The sequence below is a fragment of the Plutella xylostella genome, chromosome 25, assembly GCF_932276165.1.
Source record: "Plutella xylostella chromosome 25, ilPluXylo3.1, whole genome shotgun sequence".
NCBI lineage: Eukaryota > Metazoa > Arthropoda > Insecta > Lepidoptera > Plutellidae > Plutella > Plutella xylostella.
In genome coordinates this window covers 4332026-4353926 of record NC_064005.1, presented here as the reverse complement: position 1 = coordinate 4353926, position 21901 = coordinate 4332026, and the positions used below count along the sequence as shown (strand labels likewise).

Genomic DNA, 21901 nt, shown 5'->3' with positions numbered 1-21901 from the left:
CGTCACCATTCCCATGAGCAGTCCAATGATCTTTAGGCAGTTTAGAACAAAAGCTGCATTAGTCAGTTTCTTCAGCAGAGACATCGAAATAAAAAATTTATTGCACAACTATCCCCAGGAGCAGTCTACAGGTCACTTTGGGCAGTTCAGAAGAAAGCTGCTTTAATAGAATTCCCTACCTCAGCGGAGGCATCAAATTGAGGTGCTATAACACTTTTAGAAGCGGTGCACGTTACCCGATTTGTTGTCATCCATGCCGATGCGGCTACGGCGACTGCAGGTGGTTACTCAGGCTTCGTTGGTGTGCCCTTGTATGGCTAACATGACCAACCTTGGCAGTAAACGTTCGTCTGCATATGCTAAAATCACTGATGAATAGCGCACGTTCCTATATACCTTCTAAATAAGTCACTCATAATGATGGCTGATGATGATGATGACCGTGCTAGCAATAGTGCAGGCGGTTCCGCTGAGCATGAAATCTCTTCCCAGACAGGGGGCGTTTGGATCTGGCAACCAGAACAGGAGTGCCAGTTGTGCGCAGCGATGCAGGTGGGACAACACAGCCGCCAGGGCAGGAGTACATGGCCGGGTCTATGCAGCGATGCAGGTAGCACAAACCGGTGGCCAGGGCCAGGACCGGGTGTACGCTGCGATGCAGGTGGCACAAGACGGTGGCCAGGGCCAGGACCGGGTGTACAGCCGCCAGGGCAGGAGTGCATGGCTGGGTCTATGCAGCGATGCAGGTACCACAAACCGGTGGCCAGGGCCAGGACCGGGTGTATGCTGCGATGCAGGTGGCACGAACCGGTGGCCAGGGCAGGAGCGCAGGGCCGGGTGTACGCTGCGATGCAGGTGCCACGAGACGGCGGCCAGCGCGGGAGCACAGGGCCGGGTGCAGGTTACACGAAACTTCAATTTCACCGAATCGGCCTGCCTACCCTCAGCGGGTAGGTACCGGCGGATCACATTACTCGCCGCACATGCCACAATGTCCCAACATACTGAAACTCGGAGCCACGTGCTTCCTGTAAAAAATCCTATGACGGTCCTGGAAAGCTCCTGTTTGTAAAGCCTTACATAAGCTATAATCAAGTGCATTATTGTAATAGCAAAGTTTTTATCAACTGTTTTCTAAAAATATTAGAAATTGAGGGTAGAAAAATATATTTTTATTATTTTTTCCTGTATAAAATTAACATATGCTTTACTTAAAGCGGTCATTAATGTAAGTATCTAGCTCAAGCGCCACTAGTAGGACCGGAATATGTGATCAATCATCACCACGACTATTGAATCGGACCCTACTGCGTGGGATAAAAACCCCAAGCGCCGGAGCATTATGACCAGTGGCTGAGCTTTTAAAAGCAGTAAATAATAGCATTTTACTCACGGCTTATCAACTCAACTGAGGCGCGCGGGCGACTCACTCTATTTATATAGGCACCCGCACCTTGCAAATTAAAGATGGAGAGAAAAATGGACTTTGTTTAACTGTCACTGTGACCCTTATGATGCCGAACACGGAGAAAGTCGAAACGCCATATCTCACAATGTTTAACTAGGTTTCAGATAGGCTCAGACTACATAATATTGTTATATACAACTTCACATAGAAAATTTTGGTAAATCATATTAGTAGAATAAGTAACGTATTAAATAATTTGTATTTTATCATATTTTGTACAGTGGTTATTGAAATTTACATAAATTTAATTCTTAATAAAAATATCATATTTCTTTGTTATGCTCTTTGTAACAGTATTTTTTTGTATAAAATAGTATTAAATCTAAATTATTTTACTGGCATCACCACGAGCAAAAGTTTTCTTAGAAGTGGCGTTAGTGTCGCGTCTTCGCCATTTTGTTTGTAGTCGTTATCGAAGTTATAGTGAACTCGGAAGAAAAAAGACTTTTCAGTGTTCCCCTTTGTAACAACCGACAAATTAAGTTAAAGGAAAGTATTTACAAAGTAATTCCTGCACGTAAAATCATAATTTCAGTCTGTTTACTTTGCAGTTAGTCAAATTTTCGGAAAACTAAATCCACGTGTGTTAAAATATTTTTAGCTTATGAACGTAAGAATTTTTGTTCCATTTTGTTACAATTTTCTTTGTAACGTTACAAAAAGGAAAGCTAAGGGCACATTCAGACTGACAAGAATGTGATGACATTTTTTAAACTAATAAATTACAAAAACATATTAGTTGTACAGAAGTTTAATTTCAATTATCCTAACTAGTGATACCTAATACCAAAATAATTAATAATTCAATTAATAAAAAAAAACCTCATAGATATATATATTTTTTAAATATTTTTGTTCAAAAATTACGAAAGTAGTTCGTGTTTTAATTATTCAATAGATACGGTCAAAATCATAACCCTCCTTTTCGCTTCGCCGTAGTGCTGATTAAATAAAAATTGTTTTATTTATTCATAGTAGTGTGATCGAGTCCGTATAGTTCCTTTTTGTAACATTTTTGTAACGTTTCCCTTTTGTTACGTACAAATTTTGGCGATTTCACCCTATGTCTATGGTTGTAATAATGGATTCCCGCCTAAAATAAAAAAAAAAAACATGGCTGTCAAGTTGTAATCTGCCGCCCCGCTTATGAGCATTATGAGTGTCTACCTATCTATACATACAGTCCACTTACCAGTTTAACATTTCTTATTAGACGCAAATAAAGATTCATACAGAACGCATGTTTGTTTGAGTTTAAATAATCCCAGCAAGTAAAAGCCGACCTTATCATCCTATCATTTGGTCCAAATCGAACCGGACTGAGCGCGAGCGAGCCTACCTGCGAGAACAAAAAGAACCACCGGGACAGAGATAAGGCGGCCGGCGGACACCTGTTTATTTGCAAGATTTAGTGCAATTATAATTGAAAAGTTATAAACTTGAGTGCGAGTGCATAAATAAACAATAATTACGTGATTTTGAGACATTCTTAAAAACTTCTAATATGAGACATTGAGTGAGTGAGTTACAGACTATGGACAGGGTGCATTTACGTTGTTTTTAAGAACTATACCTACCTAATAAATTACGGACTTAGTGCTTGTGCTGGGATTATTACTTGTGAGCTACAATGACTACTACGAAGGAGGTGGACGAGCTTATATCATTAGAAGATGAGTTATTCGATCAGTTGGAGCGATCTATCAAAAATTACAAGAAAACGGCCAAGGAGAAAATTAAGCTACCTTATTTACTTACAAGGTTGGAGTTGTTGGAACAATTATTTACCGACTTTAAAGAAGGACATAAGGCGATTGTGTTAGCTTCGCAAGATAGATCTGACGCATATTTTACGCAAAATACGTATGACATTTTCGAAGATAATTATGTGGAATACAAGGCGGCGTTACAAGAGGTTATCGAGCGGTTGTCACCGAGTGCAGCGTCATCGTCAGCGCCCGCCACCGACACCGCGGCGGCGGCGGCGCCCGGCAGCAGCGCCGAGATAAAGAGTGAAGTTAAATTACCTCAAATTAACTTACCTACATTTAGCGGAAGATATGAAGAGTGGCAAACATTTTATGACATGTTTTCGTCGCTTATACATAAAAACCAGAGCATTACGGCAGTACAGAAATTACACTATTTAAAAAGTTATTTAACTGGTGAAGCCAAGAATCTATTGAGCAACTTTTCAACTACAGAAGCTAATTACGAAGAAGCTTGGAAACAATTAGTGAAACGTTATAACAATAAAAGAACGCAATATTGAGAAGTTTATTTGCTATGAGAAAAATAAACACAGAATCAGCTGGTGCAGTGAAGAATTTACTTGATACAACATCTACTTGTCTGAAGTCCCTGCAAAATATGGGTATCGATACGAGCTCGTGGGATGCAATTATTGTATTTTTTGTCGTATCAAAATTAGACACAGAATCCATGAGACAATGGGAGCAGCATGTTAGTATGGTTACTGATGAGTTACCAACCTGGGAGCAACTACGAGAATATTTAGAGCACCGATTCCGGTCGTTGGAGATGATCGACACTAACGTGACGCGTCCTAATCAACCTGCCAAGCCTGTCACGAAAGCTAAAATATTTCACACTGCTATTGAGAATAAACAGAAGAGCAATGATGTTGAGTGTGCGATGTGTCATGAGAATCATTATATTTATCACTGCAAGCGGTTCGGGCTAATGACACCTAATGAGCGACAAGAGTATGTCCAGAGTAACCGACTGTGCTTCAACTGCTTATCACCAACTCACGCAGCATTGAAGTGTCGGCAGTCAAGTTGCAGAAAATGCGGAAGGAGGCACCATACCATGCTACACTTCGAGCGAGTGGAGAAGGAGGCCAGGCGCGAGGGTACGTCAGCGAACGAGGCTGCAGCGACGGCGTCACCGAGTGGGCACGAGAGGCCGAGCACATCCCAAGGTGACACGCACATCACCGCAGCGCATTCCAGAGGAGAAATGCAACCCAACAGCGTGCTTCTTGCGACGGCTAGAGTAAAGGTATTTAATTCGACAGGTTGTAAACAAATTATTAGAGCTTTACTCGATCAAGGATCGCAGGCATCTTTTGTAACTGAGGCTACTGTACAATTACTAGGGCTTACACGTAAACCTGTTAGTGGTTGGGTGTCAGGTCTGGGAGATGGTCGTATGAGAATAAAACACACTGTTTCGCTTCGAGTAGAGTCACGCCATAGCCCAGAAAGTTCGATACAAGTTAATGCGTATGTGTTACATTCCTTAACTTCTTTACTTCCCGCAGCTGAGTTGACAGTTCCTGAGTGGTCAGAAATTGGTCACTTACCTTTAGCTGATCCTACATACACGAAACCAGGTAAAATAGATGTACTTCTAGGTGCAGAGGTGTATGCTGAAATATTGCAAGATGGCTTGATTAAGCAATCTGAAGGGAGCCTACTAGCACAGAATACCATATTCGGATGGATTTTATCTGGAAGAGCGGCGAGAGGTCCTGAGGAACTAGCAAAGGCAAATGTTATGAGCATGCATGTACAAGTGAAAGAAGATGACTTATTGAAGAAGTTTTGGGAGATGGAAAATGAGCCTAACACAATACACAAAGAGATGACCAAGAGTGAGAAAAGGTGTGAAGAGATTTTCGACGCAACGACAGTGAGAGATGATGAAGGAAGACTGGTGGTAAGGCTACCATTTACAACAGAAGATCCTAAGAGTCAATATGGCAATTCAAAAGAGATAGCTATCAAGAGACTAGAGATTTTAGAGAGAAAACTAAAGAGAGAACCTAAACTGAGAGAAGAATACAATAAAGTGTTTGAAGAATATTTGAGTTTAAATCACATGAGAAAGGTGAATGAAAATGAGCTTGAGAATCCCAAGGCAGTCTACTTGCCTCACCACGCCGTAGTGAGAGAAGACAAGGAGACCACAAAGGTGAGAATCGTCTTCGATGCTTCGAGTAAAGGGACTAACAATGTCTCGCTGAATGACGATCTACTCGTGGGTCCGAAGCTGCAGCAAGACTTGAGACACATACTAATGAGATGGAGAAGGCACAAGGTGTGCATCGTCGCGGACATTGTGAAGATGTACAGGATGGTCCGTGTGGCTGATGAAGACACCGATTTTCAGCGAATAGTTTGGAGATTTTCATCGGATGAGTCACAACCTATACAGCACTATAAGCTGTTACGGCTAACTTTTGGAACAGCATGTGCGCCATATTTGGCTGTCAAATGCCTACAGAGACTTGCTGAGTTAGAAGAATCTAAATATCCGTTAGCGGCAAAATTAACAAGGCAAGATTTCTATATGGACGATCTAATCACGGGAGCTGAAACAGAAGATGAAGTTATGAATATATACAATGAGATGAATGAACTATTGAGATCAGGAGGTTTTGAGCTACAAAAATGGAACAGTAATTCAGAGACAGTACTACAGAAGATTAGGAAAACAGAGAAGACAGGACAGGAGCAAGAAAAAGGATCTGATTCAATCAAACTAAACAAGAGTATAAAGGTTCTTGGAGTGAGTTGGAATAGAGACGCTGATAGTTTCGAGTACATGTTAAAGTTACCAGAGCCCACAGATTCGATATCAAAGCGGCAAGTGCTTTCTGATGTCGCAAGATTATATGACCCTTTAGGCTGGATCGCCCCTGTCATAGTTCTGGCGAAAATTCTGATACAAAAACTGTGGCAATCGGGTCTAGAGTGGGACGATCGTTTGACTGAAGATCTACTGAGTGAGTGGCTTGCATATCGACGCGGGTTAGTAGATTTAACACAGCTAAAGCTACCGAGATGGTACAATGCTACTCAAACCTCGAAAATCGAGCTACACGTGTTTTCGGACGCTTCGAAGTCAGCTTTTGCAGCAGCAGTGTATGTTAGAGTGATAGACGAGTGCAACCAAGTACATGTACACCTGCTGACAGCAAAAACCAAAGTTGCCCCCATTGAAAAGGAGATTTCGATTCCCCGCCTCGAGCTGTGTGGGTCAACGTTGGCAGCAAAACTTATCAGCGAAGTGTCGCAAGTGATGGAAATACCTAAAGAGGATTTATATGGCTGGACTGACTCCACCATCGTTTTAGCATGGCTTAAGGGAGGCTCAAGTCGTTGGACGACTTTTGTGAGCAACCGAGTGTCCACGATATTAAACATCATGGAGTATGAGCAATGGGGCCATGTATCGTCGGAGACAAACCCTGCGGACTGCGCTTCGCGAGGCATGCAACCACATGAGTTGCTACAAAACTCATTGTGGTGGAATGGGCCGCAGTGGCTTTCTGAGCCTAACATCGAGAGTGATGGTACTAAGGTTGAGGACACACACGAGGAGGAAAGAGTCAAGGCTTTAACTGTTTTATCAAAGATAGATGAAGAAGAATTCATTTGGACAAGATTTTCGTCATTATCGAGAATGCTAAGAGTACTAAGTTATTGCAGAAGAATTTTGAATTTAAAGATACCAGAAACCGAGAGAGCTAAATTAACAAAATTTGTTACAGTAGAGGAGACAAATGAAACATTACTTTGTTGTGTTAAAGAAGTTCAAAGGCGAGAATATGAAAGCGAGATAAAACAGTTAAAGACTCGAGGATGCGTTCCTAAAAAGAGTAATTTACGTACTCTTTGCCCTTTTCTTGACGAAAAAGGAACATTAAGAGTTCAGGGACGTATAGCACAATCAGACGCATGTTATGACACGAAACATCCAATAATTATGCCTGCTAAGGATCACCTTACCAAGCTCATAATTGTTGATGCTCATCATCAAACTATGCATGGAGGTCCTCAGATTATGTTAAACTTTCTAAGAGCAAAATTTTGGATTATTCATGCCAAGGAACAAGTCAAGAAGGTTTATCGAGAATGTGTTATCTGCTTAAGATATACCACCAAGAAGACAACTCCATTCATGGGTCTTCTTCCTGAGGCGAGATTAAAACCAAGTAAACCATTCAGGTCTACTGGAGTGGATTACTGTGGTCCTATCAACATAAGATTTTCACCAGGCAGAGGAGCTAAATCGTATAAGGGCTACATATGCCTCTTCGTCTGCATGGTTACCCGAGCAGTCCACTTGGAAGCGGTTACTGACTTAACTGCTAAAGGTTTCATAGCAGCATTCAGGCGTTTTACTGCTCGGCGAGGCCATTGTCAAGATTTATATAGCGACAATGGCACTAATTTTGTCGGAGCTGATAGAGAGATGCGAGACATGTTCAACAGTGCAAAATCATCACTGACGGAGGAAATTGCTTCGTTACTTACCTTGGAGCGTACAACGTGGCATTTTATCCCTCCCCACTCCCCAAATTTTGGAGGTTTGTGGGAGTCCGGCGTACGTAGTACAAAGACGCACCTGCGTAAAGTAGTTGGGAATAGTACACTTACCTATGAGGAGATGTCGACAGTTCTGGCGCAGGTGGAAGCGTGTCTAAATTCACGACCTATTTCCGTACTTAGTGACGATCCAAGCGACCCTCTCCCCTTGACACCAGGCCACTTCTTAGTAGGTGAACCTTTGTTAAATCTAGCTGATGATGATTATACTAAGTTTAATGTTCAAGGATTAGACAGATGGCGCTTAACGCAAAAAATTGTAAATGATTTTTGGAACCGATGGTATAAGGAGTACTTAGTTAATTTAAATCAACGGTACAAATGGAATACTAAAAGTGTTGAGCCCGAGATAGGAGATATTGTTATCCTGAAAGAAGACAATTTACCCCCTGCTAAATGGGTACTAGGTAAAATAATACTTAAACATACTGGGCCTGACAATATTACTCGTGTAGTATCAGTGAAATGTAAATCTGGAGTGTTCAAGCGTCCAGTAAGTAAAATTTGTGTAATTACTAAATAGTTAAGTTAAATAAATTGTTAATGTCTTAGAGGCTATTTACTTTAAAGATTGTCAGTTTATGTAGGTTGTTAAATTAGAATAGTAAATGCTGAAGCTGGCAATTTCTACTTGTTATATTTAGTATTGTTTAAATTGTTAACATTTTGTTGTCAATATCTGAGTTTAAGTTTTAAGCTAGAACTAATACTTACCTGTTACAGTGAGCAATGTTATGTAATGGTGGGCGGCTAGCAAATACTTACGTTTTAAATAACTACATGTATTATTATATTTTAGAGATACCTATTTCATTGTTAATACGTTAGGAATTTAGGATGTTGATACTAAAATGTGTTTTGCAGTCGTTAAGTTTATATCGAGTTCGTTCTAAGATATAAATTAGTTCTAAGTCTAGAGGTTTAGTTTGCATTTATGATCTGATATTTTAAATGTACCTACTTAAGTAAAAGAACTAAGTTCTTGGTGGGCGGAATGTCTATGGTTGTAATAATGGATTCCCGCCTAAAATAAAAAAAAAAAAACATGGCTGTCAAGTTGTAATCTGCCGCCCCGCTTATGAGCATTATGAGTGTCTACCTATCTATACATACAGTCCACTTACCAGTTTAACATTTCTTATTAGACGCAAATAAAGATTCATACAGAACGCATGTTTGTTTGAGTTTAAATAATCCCAGCAAGTAAAAGCCGACCTTATCATCCTATCACCCTATTAGGTAACTAATTACCTACTATTCACTAGTTTGAGAACCTTCTCCACTTTTTTAGCCGGTTAAACAAAATAACATCGCAGTTCGACGCTCCAGTTGATTTAGCTCAGCAACGCAATAAATTCTGCATTTTAAAATGAGATTGCGGGAATATGAAAACAGTTTGGTGAGCAAACAAGGTTGAATACAACAAAGAGGAAAGCGCCTCGCTTGCATTGCAGCTGGATTCAGCGCAGTCTGCTTTAAAAACAGTGACGTCATCGATAAACAAAGGCAGCGAAACGGGATGAACCACACCTTTTTTTCTGTTGTTTATATACCCATAGTTAATATAAATGTAAATAGGTACTAAGACTTTTAGGTACCTAATTACCTAATTATAATTAACATCACAAGGCTATACATTTTATAGGTATACATATATACCTACGTTACTCGGGAAAGCACCTTTCCTGCAACCCTAATTCGTATTCATTCAACAGTTTAGTAGATACTGGTAAGTTACCGTAAATAAAAATACAGAAATGTATATTTTATAATATATTTCATCAAGTCTTCTAAAATGAAATAGGTATAAGAATACATTATTGTATTTAGGTACACTTCAAGAGTAGGTACATCAAAATGTCATCATGTCAGCAAAAAAGGATGATAGGTACTTATAGTAAATACCAGTGATTTTAATGTGGTAGTTAATCTGAATTAAAAAAGAATTTCCTCAATTCCACTTCCACATATAAAAATTTACTGAATTTCAATCAAGAAGACCAATTAATTATACTAGTACTTAATTGTAACCTTAATTTATGCCTAAAACTTACTTAATTGAATTTTCTTAAAGCATTAAGTTTATACTGGTAGCGGTTTTGCCTTATGCATTTTAACATCATATACATGTTAAGCTGCAAAAAGCATATATTTTTCGTTATTTAAAAGTTTATCTGTATGTTAGGTACATTGATCCGTATGATTTATACAACTGTATCTTTAAGAAAATTCAACAGGGACTAATTTATTTTAGCTTACTTAGATATAACACTATATTAATGCTTATGATTAGAAACAGTGTCGGTTAGCGATCAACGTTTTTGATTAATTTCACATGGCTTTTATATCAATTCGACAGTTCTTCAGGAAATATATTAATTATTAGGGTGCTTACATAGAGAAACGGGTTCCCTGTACCGGTAACCTAATTATGCGACAGCGCAAGCGCTCATGACATTTAAAAATCCGGGAAATGCTCAGTGAGTGAGTGCTTTCGCATAACCAGGTTACCGGTACAGGTAGATTAGGATTAGGGAACCCGATTCTCTATGTAAGCACCCTTATGGACGAAAAAGTAGGTATGTCACAAACTGACGTCATTATAATGTAGAGGGTGTTTCAGAGACAACTAAAACGGTCACAACGAGATTGTTAGCATATCTATTATTATAATATTATGAAATCTCCAAAACACCCTTACTTCATATTTTATTAATTGTGTTCATTATAAATATACATTCTAAATATACAGAAATGTGTGTCAAACACGCTTTAAACCTGGTTTAATCCTTTTTGTGGTAATATAGCCATTTTCTAAAATGTATTTGGCACCTATTTACATTCAAAATTATCCCACTTTGTTACCTGGTTCTGACTTTAAAGGACTTGCCTGTTCACATGCATTTAAACTTAAGGCTTTAGGCTATATCAGCTAATGTTATCATCCAATCATCAACAAACCTAGGTATATAGCTATAGAAATATCATGTATTTTGACAATAAAATGTAATACAGAAGTTATACTGTAGAACTTGAGTATGATATAAAAGATTTAGAACACTCACTTATTTTTTCCTGAGAGTATTTTACAATTAAACTTACTCTGACATGATCTAGATTTTACAAAACTGCCTACATATAATACAATCGCTAAACAGCATAAAAAAACATAGAAAACATAAACAGAGTCCGTTCGATTAAAAACGCGTTAAACAATCGCACAGCTTTACACTCCCATCCATTTAAATCCAGTTCCTTACCGCACAACCTTTTTAAACATAGAGATAGCACTACTTTTTAAAAAGATGTCACACTTTTTTGCACTTGCCACTTTAGTTTCTGCAGGGGGTGTGTAAACTGTACAGGACTACCTATGCGGAGACGCCGATCTTGAGTTTCTTGACGCGGCGGGTGGTGCCCTCGCCGTCGGAGCTGTCGGTGTCATGGGAGCTGCCCTCGGACTTGAGCCCGAGCTCGTGGGCTTCCATGTACTGGCCCGTCGCCCGCGCCTTCTCCAGGGTGCGGACTAGAATGGGGAGACAGGGTTTGTTATTTACTTTAAAGTGAAGTTTATTCTAATATGTTGTAATTAGTTTCTTATTTGGTATGATCAGGAAATAATTAGTTATTAAGGTAGGCATAAATGGCTCAGTGTTAAACTATTTTTAAAATTTTCATAATCAATTTAGATTGTTTTGAGGAGGCATATTGCTGATAACATTTGTTATATAGGTTAATGACGAAGCTTTTAGTGGATCGTAGATTTTGAATTGATTTTGATTGTAGAATTTAAATTAATGAAATATGTATTTTAAAAAATTTAGAGTGTGATATTGGTCAAAGTTTTTTTATTATAATACTCTTATGCCCTGTATATAAAGCCAGAACATGTACCAAAGGATGAACTCAAGTTCAGCACTATGGTAAGTCAGTGAATGATAGCACTGTATGACAATTTTAAGTTGTGCTCAATTTGTCAATCTCTATTGTGAACATGACAAATTAACAAATTGAATGTAGTGGAAAAATGTGCAGGTAATAATTTTATTTGCTTTCAGCTTATTATCTTTAATAAGATCGTCTGCAGAAATAACTTACTTTGTGTTTCCAGCATAGTGTTCTGTCTCCGCAGGTCATCAATATCTTGCTGGTGTGCCATATTTTTCCTCCTCATGAATGATATGTATTCAGCTGCCTTCTTCAGTATCTGCGCGCGACTGGCCTGAAGATAACAACATTGTTTACATTAGGAATCAATTTAAAATCAAAAGTTCTAATAATACCTATTCTCAAAATAATATTTTATGGCAATGTTTTATGCAAGGTTTCATGCTTGAGCAATATTTTGTATACAGATGCTTTATATTTTTATTAATCAAACACAAGAGTTCATGGATAATATTGTCGGCTTATCCCAGTATCTTTAAAATTCTTTTAAAAATACTAATTTAGGACATAAAGCCAGAGCTTCACAAATGTACAGGCTGTGGGGCTAAATAGGCTTTAAAGTTTAATCATATAATTGTAATGACCTTGTGACATGAATAGAAACTAAGGTCGTAATTAACTTATGCTAGACCATGAGAAATGAAATGTTTTGATACTCTATCCCTTTTGAACCGAGCCCGCAGGCCCGGCAATGATTGATCTCCGTACCTTCTCCGCTGCACCACTTTGCTTGCTCTGCTTAGTATGACGATGCTGAAACTAAAGTTGGCTTGATCAAAGTATATGCCTTACCACTTGAAAGATATTAAAGTTTAGTGAGTTTATCCCCATGTGCACTGATAGTACATCAACCTTGAGAGTGCCCTTGAGCTACAAAGGAATGTTTGACTTTAGTGATAGGTTTTTTACTACTGAAAATCAAACTTTTTACTTATTCCACTGGAGGGAAATACCCAAAAAACTTTAATATTCTTTAAGTGGTAAAGCTTTACTTTTAATTTGTGATTGTTATTTATACAGGAGATACACACCACTTTTTCCCCTTGCAGGGCTGGCACAGCGTCACGTAATGAGGTAAAACTGTCTTTGATGTGATCCCTTCGTTTCCTTTCTAGAGCATTATGGTGAGCTCTTTTTTCCGCCTGTAAGCCACTACCACCCTTTAGAGAGAAAAAAATCTTTATAGTTTTGAATGAAGTCTCATAATTACATTAAGGAAATATAATAATAGGTAATAATAAAAATATAATAATAGGTTCATAATACAAAGAATAAACTATAACAAAGATTTACTTTTGTCTACTTATCAAGTGACAAAATGTAAAGACCATGTCTCGTGCTTTGCTAAATTACTGTAAAACATAACCTATGAATGAAGGGAATAAAATTACCTGGGAGTAGTAGCCACCACTCAAACTATTTCTCGTGTGTGAACGGGAGTCTGAGTCATTATCAGCCTGAAATAAATATTGATGAATAAAAATAAACAGAAACTCTGATATTGATAAGCACTGTCAAATATGGTAAACACCTACATCACTTTCAATGTCGATATCACGATCGTCGTCACTCATCATGTTTATCGCTTATGGAAACCTATATTCCTATAGAATTACACAGAAAGAATTTGTTTATAATAAGGTAATATAAAAACAAACTAAAACTGTAATTGTATTATAAAAAACTATTTTTCGCGTTTGTGCATGACATGATCGCACAAAAGCGTGACAATTTTTTTACTCGACTAAATAAAAAATATATCGCATGTGTACAAAAAACACCACAGATTGCGATGCACGATGTAACAATATTATGAATAGAAAGAGACAGACGTATTTGACATTATCGATCGTACACTTTTTGTTTTAGTCGGCTTATTTGTCGAGGTCATGCCCATATGTCATAGGTACGTCAGAAGTGCGTTCAGAGATAAGTGTTAAAGATATTTTAATTTTGTTAAAAGGGCATCGGCAGTCGTCTTTTGTTTGTTGAAACCAGAAGAATATACCTATGGTAGGTAAATATAATATACATTAATGTTTTTTTCAAATCAGGTATTTTTATTATACTTCAAATCTATAAATATGAGCCAAAGCCTTAACTAAACTTTCGAACGCTTTCTATATAACGTTCGTTTAGAAATAAGGTATGGAATTTTAGGACAATTTATAATTATTATTATTTACAACAATATACTCTGTTATATATTGTTTAATTAACAAATGAATAAATACAAATGGTATTAATATGAAAATTTATGCACAAAACAAGGAAAAGGCCAGTCAGCCTCAAGCATCCTTCTTCTCAAGTTTCAGAACGTAACGCGCCGATTGAGCGCGATATTGAAATTTTTAGTTTTTTACGCTGTTGAAGTTAAGTTGTGGTTAATTTAAGAAAGAAAAGATACTCGAATTTTGTTTTGATAAAAGTTATATTCAACAAAAGTTATGAATTCCAGTAACATCGAGACGGTAGATGTAAACGATGCAGATTTTTACAATCAATTACAAGAAGAAATTGGATTTGATATGGCAAGATTGAAAAAAAGTGTAACAATTGTGAAAAACTTACGGCGTAAGTCTTGAGGTGTTATTAAACCTTACAATAATTTACCTAGTTAACCACAGAGGAAACAAATAACTAGATACTTACTTAAAGTCTACTTAAGATAGCTATCTAAAGCCGCACTCGGGGTAGCCAGGGGAAAGTTTAATAGATCGATGCAGTGTCTCTCCTAAGCTGATTAAGTATTTGTTTATTTACAGTAGATGCGGCTGAGATGGAAGTTGAAACGGCAGCCTTGTATCACGCAGAGCTGTGGCACGATATAGAAGAACTGAAGAATTCCTCGGAGAAAATTCATGATGAAGAAACCGACCAGGAACATACAAAGTAGTAAAATAAACACTTTAACCTACCCCATACTTATGTAATTCAACTTGCTGTGGATTTATTTTCTTTTGTCGCCATTTATTTATTTATTTATTTATATTTTATAATACTTACATAAGAAAAAGACAAGCTTAAGGATACTACAATATTTGATGAGAACTTATTTATATATATACTTATTTATGATGAACTGATGAAATTTTAATAAAAATAAAATCGTCATAAACTTATACGAAAAAAACCGGCCAAGTGCGAGTCGGGCTCGCGCACAAAGGGTTCCGTAGCAGCAAATCAGTGTAAGCACAATAACTTAACCAAAATTACAGTTAAATCAACCTATCTCAAAAACTATAAGAGATACTTTGATCAAACCAAAAATCTTTGAAAGAGTTAATTAGCATGCATCACCTCTATTTTTTTTAGAATTTTATACCCCGTAGTTATAAAAATAGAGGGGGGGGGAAATACTTTTTACGACTTTGAGAGCTGATATCTCAAAAACCGTTCACTTTAAGAAAAATGTTTTTTAAAAAACTTTATATCATTTTAAAAGACCTTTCCATTGATACCCCACACGGGTATGTACATCGAAAAAAAAAATTCATCCCTCAGTTACATGTATGGGGGGCCCCACCCCCAATTCTTTTTTTTACTATTTAGTGTCATATTTTTGTAGCGGTTCATACAACACATATTCCCATCAAATTTCATCACTGTAGTACTTATAGTTTCCGAGTAAATCGGCTGTGACAGACGGACAGACGGACAGACGGACATGACGAAACTATAAGGGTTCCGTTTTTGCCATTTTGGCTACGGAACCCTAAAAATACAGTTAACTTAGTTATATATGACTGCAGCGCGCCGCTACTCCGGGGACGAGGAGGAGAGAGCCAGGCGTCGCAGTCGGTGGCCGCCATCATCATGAAATCATGATGGTGTCCGACAACCCAGGTGCATAGCTATATACTTGTATATTGCACGCGCTGCTTTAAATACTTAGTTATAATATTTTCATTGTTATCAGTTGTTTTGGAAAACCTATCAAGTTTAATAGTTTTTAGTAGTGCTGCCACGAATAGTGAATTGGCCGAATACCGAATACCGAATATTCGGCGACGCTGCCGGCCGAAGCGCCGAATATTCGGCGCTACAACCTGTTTTTTTTGTTCCTGGAACTGAGAAATGCTAATTATTAGGAGACAGAATGCTGTGGCAAACGAGTTGAATTTTTATTTGATAATAGTTCGCCTAGATCGGATGGCCGATCCTTACAAGGTCAGCAAACAAAAAACAATACCCGAACCTTTTGAAATTTGCAAAAACTTATCTTTCTTCACCGTGAAGTAGCATTTATAGTGAGAGGTTATTTTCTGAGGATGGTTACAATGAAAAGCGCAATCGTGGGCTACCAAAAAATGCTGAAATACTCGTTTTTATCCAGCACAACTTAATATTGATTAATTTTAAGTACTAAAATGTTGTGTTTTGGAAATAAATACAAAATTTTAATCAAAATAACAAGTAATTTTTTACATGATTTACTATTCGGTATTCGGCCCGAATAGTACGCACTATTCGGCCGAATACCGAATAGTAAATCATGTAAAAAAAACTGAAAAAACTGGCCGAATAGGCCGAATACCGAATAGTTGCCGAATATTCGTGGCATCTCTAGTTTTTAGTTTATTCTAGAAGTACTATCTTGAACGTTGGATCATACGGGATAACTATAACTAGTGGATCGGTATGGGCACAAATCCCTTGAACTGTACGGTGTAGTGGCGTGGCTGGTCGATACTGCTGAACTGAGAGTAGTCTATGGTCAGGACATAACTCGTATCGTTGTACGTCACGGAGTTGGGTGCATCCAGGTCGCTCAACCCTGACACTGTCACGTTCACGTAGCTGATCGAATCAGGAGCCGGAGCCTGCAGTAAATGTCAATGGTATCAGCAAGGTGTCATGTACATACCTACCTACCTATCATCCATATAATAATCTAATCTAAGGGGCCGTCAATTAATCACGTGAGGCTCAAAGGGGGGGGGGGGAGGGGGTACTGAAAACCTCACGAAACATCACGAGGGGGGAGGGGGGGTTCTCGTTAGACATCACGTGTATTATTTTTTTGTCAAAAATTAGGTATTTCTGAACTGATATTTTGGACGGCGCAAAAATTTTAACGATTTGTAGTATGACCTATTTTTTTTCTAGTCAAAAATTGCCTTTACATAGACTTCCAAAAAATACACGTGATCGAGAGGGGGGAGGGGGGGTTGGTCCCAAACCTCACCAAATATCACCAGGGGGGAGGGGGGGGTCAAAAAATGAGAAAAACGACCTCACGTGATTAATGGACGGCCCCTAATTAGGATGCCATAAAATCAGAAAGCCAATTTATAATACACGGCTTGCGAGCGTAGCTCATCGCTGCTTTTGCGTCCATAGCCATATAACCAGCTATAATCATCTACTGATGTTGCTGTTGAAGCCTCTTACCAAAGGATCCAATTCCACATTGGTAGTTGTATTCACAATTTCACCCTCTGTTTTGCCTAAGATGAAGTAATAAATTTGGTCTTGGCCTGAAAAAAGTATCAAATTAGATTCCACCAGAAACTTTCTTGTGTCAGTAGTTAGTTCAATAGCTAAGTAGTTAGGTAGTTACTAACTAACTTACCAAATTCGTAGACAAAGTCTTTGCACATAGCAACAGTGAACGTAACGCAATAAAATAATAATTTTATATGCCACATTATTGCAAATTAATAAAACTGATATTACTCTGTGCCGCCCAGGTATGAAGTACTAGGAAGTATAGGAACCTAGCTCGCTATGCTTATTGCTTTGATTACCTAGGTATGTACCTACCTACGACTGTAACTTATTTGGACACACTAGTGATTATACGGTGCTTATGTATTGTACTTAATTATAACTGAGCTATAATTAATTAGTAATCCGTAACCAAAGAGTACAAACATCTTAAACGAAGTTATTGTGACCGGCAATAATATATAATATAAGTATTAATATATATATTTTGGACCACCTTGATGTAAGTAATATAAGTATTCAATTAATTTATTTAGCGTTGGATTATCCGCTCTTTGGCCCCGTTTTCTTGGTTAACGGAAATGGAATTATTCCCTTAATCACGACGACGTAGTGTTTCGGCTTTCCGAGACTGCCGCGTAGGGAGTAGTTTATTTTGACGAGGCCGATTTTTTCGTCGTATAAGACGGACTCAGGAGTGTCCAGGAAGCTCGATCCGATAACTGTGACGGTCACGTGACGAATCATACTAGGCGAAGCCTGCAAGTAAATGGTAACTAATTTTATATACATAGTTAGGATCTTGTGAGTAGCATGCAAGAAATGGACTCCACATTGGCCCCTCTTGTTTGACGAAACATGAAATTTCGGGGCATAATGCAATGAGGGTAAGTAGAGTCGTTGCAAACAAAATAGGGTTTCTGATTTCTCGACCTGTTTTCGTTCTCGAGCTTCGAGAATTCTCGAGTCTTCTCGAGTCTCGAGCTTTTCTAAGAAGACCTTTAGAAAAAAGTTTTATTTACATAAAAAAACACAAAATCTCCTTTTTTTACTTTGTCAACTTAATCACAAAGAAAATACTCTAATAATACTCATAATTAGCTGTCTAGCTAATATTAGTTTATTTTGTTTATTACTAGTACAAGGTGGGCCAAAAGTAATCACCCTATTGGAAGTTGCTCTCATTTGTGAAAATGGCCACCAATTTCAAATCCGTTTTGATATTGGTGGACTAGACAAATGCAGAATACAAGTTCAGAAGCCATGGAGTGGTATACTCCCCAAGAACGTGGAATAATTGTGTTTATTCAGTTTTCGGGTCGCCTTTTTTTCGTTTTATCTCTTTTTTGGTTAGTTTTTCTGGGGTTTTTTGAAGTCCCGTGTTTATGTGAATAAGCTCGTGTCTCTGGAAGCCCTCAAGGACAACATTCGACACGAGGGCGAGAATCTCTCGCCCGAAGTTTTCGCTGAAGTGATGAGAAATGCCATAAAACGAGACCGTATGGCCGATATACGGCTAAATGGGCGCCATCACAATTGATCTTCTCGACTTTAACAATAAAATTGTAAAGGTTAAAATAAACATAACCAAAAAACAGAATCGTACAGTTTTTCATTTATAAAAGAAATGAGAGCCAAACAATATCGGATGACTTCTTTTCGTCCACCTGAACTAAGAAACAGTACGTAACTATTACTACGTTATCTTTTAATCATAAATTGGTATTATCAGTACAGCACTAGCTTAAATGGAGATGAAATATAATAAATCATAAATACGCGCATGGTATGCGTGTGTATGTTGCTAGGCGCAGGAAAATTTTAATTGAATATTCTTATTTTTTATCTCAAGGCTCGAGAAATTCTCGAGTCTTCAGATTTTTTTCTCGTCTCGAACCAAGCCGAATTTCTCGAATCTTCTCGAGCTCGAGAATTCTCGAGCAGAAACCCTAAAACAAAACTTCCTATTGTGTCCGTCAAGTGAATGCATGACAAATGTTATAAATAGGTTAGTTACCAGTTGATTCAAGTATACACCTGTTTTAGTCTGGCGACGTTCTATCTGGCCCTCCGTTCTACCCAATTCAATGTAGTGCGGGCGATCTGGTCCTGAAATATTTAAATTACCTATTACTTACGTATAATTTAAATTTCTGAAGCAAGTCCAAGCAAGGCTTGCCGTTGGGCACGAAATATTATCGCAATATGCTGTGGCGACAGAATTAATCACGATATTCGAAAGAATATATAATTATATCCTGCTAAGAGGTATTAAAAACGACCGACTGTGGTGCGGAAGGATAAATTTAATACAGTACCTAACCCGAAGTAACCGTTGGACAGTCGCCCACCAAGCTAAACCGTCCAGCTTGGTTGGAGGATCCTTCCTTTTTAATTGAGGAGTTGCAACACCTTCGATCCACCATATTGATTACCCTTACAACATCGAACACGACCTGACGATGGCCATCCAGAGCAGCAGCAGCAGGAAATCTTCCTCCAAGTCCACTTCACAGAAGACTAGCAAACCTTCCAGCACCTACAAAATCCTTCTCCTAACCTGCCTACTACTATACCATACCATTCATCGTAACACTTGTTTATAGCTAAATAGGTAGTTACCCTGATTTAAATACTTAAATTTGTTGCTACCCAGATAACATGTTAGCTTGCTGCAAGTTTGTTTTTTGTGTGATATACAGTTGCAACGTCAAATTTCCTATGGCAAGTTTATTTCAAATTTGCTGTAAGATTGTGAAAGAAGGTTTGCACACAAAAAACAAACTTGAAGCAAGCTTACATGTTATCTGGGCGGGTGGGACCCACGGCTTAACGTGCCGTCCGAAGCCCGGAAGCGTCCAGAAAAGAACAACTTGAAATTGGTCACCCATGCAATTGCTGACAGTGCCAGAAGTTGCTTAACCTCAGTGATCAGTTACGATCACTTAGGCCTGGTCTAGGATAGGTACCTTAGCTATAGGCTGTATTATAATAACTATGGCAGTTTTTTATGGCAGTGAAATCTTACTTACCAAATTTGTAAATAAAGTCCTGAAAGTTCCGAGTGCTAAGCACTCCAGTAAACGTTGCAAATAGTAAGAATAATTTTATATTCAACATAATTACATAAAAATATATAGGTAGGTCAAGCTTACGGGCAACGATGAGAAAAAGTAAGTAATAAGTTTACTACGTTTTAAATACCTATATTAACTATAGTTACTTAGTTAGGTAAGACTTATCTACAGGGTAAATAATTTATAGGTAGGGTAGACCGGGGACAAAAGTACCTAACAGCGGGTAGAAAGTAACAAAGACTCTGTGGACTTCCCCAATAGCTTTAACGTCTATAACAGGTGGCGAAAGATGGCGAAAAATAAAGATTTTAAATTAAGACTTTCACTTTATTTTATTTTCGGGCAGAGGTTCCCCTTAACTAGGTGTCTAGGTGACGGTGCAGTAAAGAGTGAGGCTCTCTCGGCCCTTACATCTGGTTTTATAAGAACTCCCAACAATTTGAAAAGTATCGTAATCTAGGCGGAAATGGAAATGCTTACAGTATCTAGATATTCTATATATTAAAACTATATAATCCAAAACAACTCGTAAAATCATTAATTATTTATATTATAATTACTACATACTAATAATATTTTTAAAATGATCTTTTAATTAAATAACAAAACTTGGTACTTAATTTAACTGTTCCGGTAGTATAATGGCGCCACTGTCGCTAGTGCGAAAATAATGTTATATTATAAAGCTATTTATAACTGTATATTAATAATTTCAGATATAAATCATATTCTATAAATCTTTACAGTAATTTGATCAACATATAAACAATAATTCAAATCCCTACTAATATTAAAATGTACATCCGGTAGTGACGTAGCTACTGCTGGGATGCATTCGCTAACACGTCCCAAGCGACCGCTGGTTGTCAGCATGCGATGTCCCCCACGCTTGATATAATTTTCCGCGCCCATGCTGCGAGGTTGTTTTAGTAAGCATTTCGTGATTTTACACACCAAAAGTAAGTTTTTTGGTGTTTATTCATTTAGCGTTTACGTAGAATTAATATGCCAAGAACCATATGACAATTTTTTCATTGATTCATTATAAGATTGTCTGTAGCATGTCATAAATTGTTTTCGAATAACACGTGCTGTTTTAAAGTCATGTCGCCTGATATTTCAAAAATGGGGATGGGTACAAAAGTAACAGCTCGCAGCAGGACAAAAGTAACGTGTTACTTTCGTAAGTTTGCCATGTCACATTGTAAATTTTTATTTTTTGTTGTTTTGATTAGATATTTGTGTCATAATATTGTATATTATGGCGCAAATAAAACAACTTCTTATCAGTTACTCAGTTTAAATGATGGATCTCATTTACAGTTTATATTAAGAAGTTTTTTTTAGTTTTGTCAATAAGTAGGTACTAAGATTTTTTTAGTTTTGATAGTTTTTTAAGAAGTTTTATTATCTAAATAATTTGATTGTTTTTTTGTTCTTTCTTTTGAATCGTATTTATAACTGTTACTTTCGACCCATGCCTTGTTACTTTCGTCCTGACCATGGGGTCGAAAGTAACGATTTCCCTTTTTTTTGAGGCTTCACAATTTCTTAAATTCGATATGCATTAAGTAAAGTAATAATTGACTATATACGAA

The 21901-nt window shown here is 37.7% G+C and overlaps 2 protein-coding genes and 1 long non-coding RNA gene across 6 annotated transcripts; 1 reads left to right on the top strand and 2 right to left on the bottom strand.

Annotated features, from left to right (window-relative positions):
* Positions 1 to 3937: 3937 nt before the first annotated feature.
* On the top strand, positions 3938 to 7005 carry LOC119694820. Its single transcript, XM_048630394.1, has 3 exons — positions 3938 to 4343; positions 4755 to 6081; positions 6990 to 7005. Exons 1-3 carry the CDS (start codon positions 3938 to 3940, stop codon positions 7003 to 7005), a joined length of 1749 nt encoding a protein of 582 aa, XP_048486351.1.
* Positions 7006 to 9587: 2582 nt separating this feature from the next.
* On the bottom strand, positions 9588 to 13532 carry LOC105382339 (protein max). Of its 4 annotated transcripts, none has more exons than XM_011552197.3 (6): positions 13311 to 13532; positions 13167 to 13232; positions 12807 to 12935; positions 12484 to 12534; positions 11926 to 12049; positions 9588 to 11353 (listed from the first exon to the last, which is right to left on the bottom strand). In XM_011552197.3, the coding sequence occupies exons 1-6, from the start codon at positions 13350 to 13352 to the stop codon at positions 11199 to 11201; spliced, it is 567 nt and encodes a 188-aa protein (XP_011550499.1). In that variant the 5' UTR covers positions 13353 to 13532; the 3' UTR covers positions 9588 to 11198. The 4 variants fall into 4 exon arrangements, with proteins under 4 accessions (XP_011550499.1, XP_011550500.1, XP_011550501.1 ...); XM_011552198.3 differs by having other exon boundaries at positions 12484 to 12528; XM_011552199.3 differs by having other exon boundaries at positions 12484 to 12510.
* A 4161-nt stretch (positions 13533 to 17693) lies between these two features.
* On the bottom strand, positions 17694 to 20414 carry LOC105382343. The gene is made up of 3 exons (XR_005253823.2): positions 19545 to 20414; positions 19244 to 19335; positions 17694 to 17985 (listed from the first exon to the last, which is right to left on the bottom strand). It is a non-coding gene; the product is annotated as an uncharacterized LOC105382343 (long non-coding RNA).
* Between the last annotated feature and the right edge of the window lie 1487 nt (positions 20415 to 21901).